The 5,859-nt window shown below is 39.8% G+C and overlaps 1 protein-coding gene across 1 annotated transcript in view; it reads right to left on the bottom strand.

Annotated features, from left to right (window-relative positions):
- Window positions 1-3,720: 3,720 nt before the first annotated feature.
- The window catches only part of MRPL3 (mitochondrial ribosomal protein L3), a 28,364-nt gene continuing 26,225 nt past the window's right edge, over window positions 3,721-5,859 (bottom strand). The window contains exon 10 of the mRNA XM_031590306.2: window positions 3,721-4,331. Coding sequence (XP_031446166.1) covers window positions 4,182-4,331 — 150 coding nt within the window. The 3' untranslated portion in view covers window positions 3,721-4,181. The remainder of the gene's footprint in view (window positions 4,332-5,859) is intronic.

Below are 5,859 nucleotides of genomic sequence, written 5' to 3'. Positions count from 1 at the left end.
GATGCCAGGCCAGATGGGGCTTTGAGCAGCCTGGTGAGAGGGAGGTGTCCCTGCCTATAGCAGGGGGTTGGAACAAGATGATCTTAAAGGTCCCTTCTAAACCAAACCATTCTATGATTCTATGATTTATAATGTAAAGGCTACATATAATTGGCTTAAATTCCTCCACCAGAAACTGCACATTTTCTCCAGAATCAATAAATACTCAAGACCAAGGCCATAATTTTTGCATGAATTTACAGGTGCTAAGAGCAACCAAGCATGATATACAAACACAATAAACAATACCATGCTACATTATATACTATAGTGCAGAGCATCTCCCTGCAGGTGAGAGATGCTCGTTAAAATGTGCACTGTAGGGCATAGGAGCTGATTATTAGAAGACCCAGGGTAAAGAGGCTTCCAGGTGAAATTTCAAGAAATGTGGCTGTGAAATGAACTAAGAGATTGATTCCAGCCAAGCAATGTACTTACAAACATGGCACTGATGGAATGAATGAGACCACCAGTCCCCTCAGGTGTCAGTTATCAGATCGTGATGCACCTTGGCTCACCACTGCTGGCTGTTGTGGAGACAGCTGGAGGACACAAGCCAGCTCCCCTGTGGTTTATATGGCAATCAGTCTTCTTCCAGTCTTCTCCAGAGGTGTAATTCAGAAGATCACAGTTGTCAGATTTGCCAGGGTATTAACAGCACAACTGCCTTTCTATGCTGAAAGCTTTACACAGCCACATGTCCTCCTGGGGTTTCGTCACTTCTCATACCACGACCGTACCTGCACTGACATCTAATCTCACTGTACCACACTTCACCTTTCAGAGTTGCAGCTAGTTATTAAATGCTACATTAGCAAACCCAGCTTGTGAGCTAGATTGTAAGAAGCTGGTAAAGAAACAGTAATTTTAAGAAAAGCTCTGACCTTCCCAGACTGTGAAATCCACATGGAGGGTGGAGAAAGGTGAAATTCTGCAAACAAACTCCTGTCATCACTTCAGCTTACTAGCATAATATTTGTTACATGCTAGCAGAACAATCCACAGTTTTCCACATCAAGTGAAGGTAACAAAGGAAAATGTTTATCAGTCTCACATAATGACAGAGCAGTGGTATTTAGAAGTATGGATTTGAGTGAAATAAACGTTTCTTGTTTATCACCAATGGCTGCAATTATGTTGTCAAGTGATAGATGAGTGTTTTGATTTCCTCTTCCTGCTGTCTTTTTACCTTCAACTTATATTGTATGCTTGCCACTATTTATTCATGTACTGTTAAAGAACCACTGAGAGGGGATATTAATCAAGACTATTTATTTTTCAAAGCAGTCACGCCATGCAGTCATGGATACAGCTGATGCTTAACCCTACAGACTCCTCCAAAGCAGCGCCAGTGATGCTAAAAGCACTCCCTCCCTTCCCCCCCAACAAGCAGCAGTAATGTGTTCCTGGACACGAGGCTCAGTGCTAAACCAACAGTCCTTTCAGTCACAGATGAATACAGAAAACAGGCTAAGAATGAAAGAAATGTTTGCAGGCTGCCTTTGTCCCCACGTCTGGGCACAAGTGAATTCCCAAGGAGCATACTGGTGTATAGGACTGTTCTGCCAGAATATCTAAGAATTGCTGTGCAGTAGGTTTCCCGCTAAGATGGCAAGAAAATATAGGAGTCAATAGATCTACTCACAATCACGGTCTTAAAAACTCATGGATTTTTTCCTGGTAACATGTTCTACTCCTTCTTTAATAGTCTAGAGATAATATGGACAGTCTCTTTATTCTGCGATTCTGTAACTGCCTGAGCGCATTTCCTGACAGCACAGAACTTCAACGCTTTGGAAAAGTAACAACATGCACAGGTATGCACTTGCAACAAAGTCTTGGTTTGTCTTTTTGGAAAAAGAAACCTATTCCTTAGTGCAAGAGACAGAAGGACTAATGGCAAAAAGGGAGCAGTGCTTCTCTTACTACAGAAACTGCAACTGAAGCAGATTGCCAACACTTCCCTCATTCTGAAGTCTCATTTGAATTTATTTTTCTAAATCTATGGTTCCCCTTAAGCTCACGTTTGATACTTGGTGTTTACCAAGACAAGCACTGAAAGCCAATTCAAAATATAATGAAGTACTGGAGAGAATCTCACAGTCCTGGAACTTCTGGCTGACAAACTAAGTAGGAGAATGCATATCTCTGTGTCACGATCTCCTCACTGATAGTCCAGGGCCATTATAATAAAAACAAACAAAAAGTAATTACAAACCGACTGAATGACACCCTGGAGACTTACTGAGCAGCTCCCAGGAGTAGCTCCAGGGCTTTAAGTCCTGCCCCAGGCACCCCCCTCCTCCCCCTAGCAGCAGCAGTGCAAGTCCAGCCCAACAGCTCCTGCACAATACTCACAGCTCTCCTGTACTTGCTCTGCTGTTTCCATACATGCATGAAATTATCTCCTCATGCAAAGTTTGTGTTCACCAGAATTATCTCATAAACCAGAGCAGGACACAAACTAGGCAGTTGGAAATCTCCTGATCTACATGTGTTTGACAGCAAGTATTGAGATGCTGCAATTTCTAAACTCTGCTGCATTAACAGGAGCTGGATGATCAAACATCTCCTCAGGAAATAGCAACTATCCTGTACATGTGACAAATTGCACTCACTGCTAGTATTGCAGCCAAAACACTCATATCTCTGCTTGTTTGCTACAGTGTATGGGCTACTGAATCACGTGTTTTGAGATGCCTGCACTTGCAGAGCCAGTGTTACTGAAGAGAAGGGGAAGCAGAAGGGGAGTGCTGTTATCTGATTTAATCAGCATGATGAATATTTGATTTTAAATTTGGCTGAATCCAACTAAGAGTATGCCACAATGTAGTTATTTACCTGATCACATTTTCATACCTTGGTCTCTAATGATCTCAGACTACTTCAATGCTGTAGCTATATAAAACCACTTTCAAGATAGCATGGGATTTCTTCAAGCTATTACAAAAAATTCAAAATAACATCAGGGACTGACAGAGATTTCATAAAGACAAGAACATCACTTTTAAATGGGTATCAGTAAGGATTTTTTTTAAGGTATGTGACATCTTGCGATGAAGCTGCAAAGATGAACAGACAGCACTAATAAAATATTAATAGTAGCTCAAGAGATGTAAATTCTTTAACTACTGTAGGGTTTGTAAATAAATGTTTAGATGGCATCCTGACAGTTACACAGATACTTGCTTCTGTGTGCAAGAGGATTTACAGCGTCCAGAAGACCAGACTTATAAATAGGAAATCACATGAAGAATAAAAAGAGTGTACAGAAGCCCACTATTAAAAGGTGGAGTAGAAGAAAGCTAATCATTAGCATAGAGAAATTCTTCATATTTGGCCTGTTTTATGAAAGCTCTCCTGTAACACCACAAGAATCCAAGGCAGAGACAGTCATAGATGCAGTGATGTGACTCCCGAGAACATACATGCAAGGGAGTCTCTGTGAAGAAGGTATCAGTGAAGGTGGCAAACAGGTGGCCACTGCAGTCTTAGTGATTCTTTGTTACTGAGCATTTCCCACCTGAACACCTCCTTACCCTAGACACAGTTTCTCTGAAGAGACAGTGGTTGACATGATCCCTCTAATAGGAAATTTGTTGGGTATCTGCTAATTCAACTCAGAACAACGTTAAAGCGAAAGGAAAGAGCTCTGGTGAAAAGAAATAAAACAAGCCCACGTTGTTAGAAATCAGTATATTTTCCCTTTTTATTCTGAGCTATTCTTTACTAAGTTGGATTTGTATCTGACTTATTCACCCCCTCATATGCAAAAACATATCTGAAAGTTTTTTTTGACTGATCAGAGTTGGTCAGATTAGTTTCCACACAGGACAAACACAGAGATTGGTAGTATTCAGAAGATCAAACTAAAGCCATCTTCAACAGTTTCCAGAATAAATTTTCACAGTCTGTGGCACAGGTCAAAAGATCAATGAAGACAAACTGGTGATAAACTTTGCAACCTGTCCCTCAGATTCACCTGCTATATCAATAATCTTAAGTTTTTACCTGACCAAAACAGCAATATATGAAATGTCCGGGTCAGTTGGTCAGATTGCAATTCATTGGTTAACTTTTATACAGCATTGCAAAGTTCATAAAAATAACAAAATCCCACGTTCTCAAAGATGTCAAAAACATTATGCATATGTGACCGATGGATCTGTGAACTGGAACATGTCCGGGTCATACAAGTCTTCTGGTAGTTTTTCATCTCCATCAGCAAAAAACGTGGGGAAAGGAGGGTTTTTATTGCAGTCTTTGTAAATACTCAGTTTTGTATCTCTGACCTAAAAGCAAGGGAGGAAAAGGAAGTTTAATAAATCTTACAAAAGACTTTCAGACCTTTCAGACAGCAGTGCACAAGAAATTAAGGAAATCATCTAGCATGAGTAAGCAAAAACAGCAGCATTCACATTATACTTGCTTATCTGAAGGATTCTATATACAATCATCTGTTATTTTAATATCAGCTTGTAACCTAGTCACTGATGATTTAAAAAAGCACAAACAGAAAACACAGCCTCACCACTGAAGCAAATAAAACCAAAAAAAACCAAAAGGAGAATTTATCACTTGTACCAAACTGACAGAATCAATTCCTACTCTTAGGAATTACTCAGTATTTTAAAATGTTATTAATGTTAAGTGAAGATAAGCAGGACTTGTTTAACTGTGTTATATCCCACACTGCTTTCCTACATGACATACCAAGTTATATTATGCAGTGTAATCGTCCTCTTCAACAGCCAAGACATGCTTTTGTATTTACGATGCAGTTCTGGCAACTGATTTTGTAAAGATACAAACATGTGCTGTAAGTGCTCCCTCTGGCTACTGCAGAGCTGCTCCATGACTGCAGATTAACTATGTAGACTTCTTCCCATAGGAATCAGTGCCCGCGTTTGTGGAACATGAGCCCTTATGAAAGTTAATTTTCACAAACTGCAGTGCCAGAGAGAAATAACTTTCCTTTACTGACCTCTCTACAGGGCGAAAAGGTTTAAAACCTAACCCCCAAAACTCCCATCTCTGAAGAAAATTAGTAGTTGGAATTATCAGCAAAAGGCAGTTTGTCTGCGGTGGAAGATAGAGGAGCAGTATCTCCGAAGAAAAAAGAGCTACAAATTTTCAAATAATGAAATTTCATTTATAATAAAATGCTTCACTTCTGTATCATTACATATGCTCTTCCTCCTGGAGCTGTAATAATCTCTTTTCAGGCACTAAATTCAATTGGATTAAAGAAAGGTACAACAAGATTAAATTTTAGTAGAGTGAAGATAAGCTCTCTTTCTCCTGCTCACCCCCATCTCTTTTTTTTTTGTTGGACTTAAGAGCAGGAAGCTTGTTCTTACTTGGTTGGAAAAAGCCTCAAATAAGAGAACTGTGATTTACAGCAGAAATTAAATAAAACAATTTTATGCCTGCTGACAGCTCTGTTCTGACAGCCCGTATTTACCAGATTCATATCAGCTATTACTTGAGCCTTAGCCAAAGTCCAGGAGGATTCCTGCAGATGAAGTACACAAAAGGTTTGACTTCAGCTTCTGGAAAACTGCTATTTATTTATTTATTTTGCCCAAAGAAGTTCTAACAGTTTTATAAGTGCAGGTTTGATAAACAGAAGAAAATATTTTGTTGAGAAAAAGGGGGAGAAAGGCTTAACGCATTGTATGGGTTCGGATGGCTACTTAGATCGTTCCTCTTCTACCAGACACCATCTATTTAGTTGTCAACATGACTACTGAAGTACCAGTACCTGGAGCAGACAGAAGTCCACATCCACACACAGTAAACCAGGTGGAGGTCAAAGCC

Source organism: Phasianus colchicus, chromosome 6 (assembly GCF_987193195.1).
Source record: "Phasianus colchicus chromosome 6, bPhaCol1.hap1.1, whole genome shotgun sequence".
Classification (NCBI taxonomy): Eukaryota; Metazoa; Chordata; class Aves; order Galliformes; family Phasianidae; genus Phasianus; species Phasianus colchicus.
The sequence above is the reverse complement of the archived record's forward strand: the minus strand, read 5'-3'. Positions and strand labels throughout refer to the sequence as shown.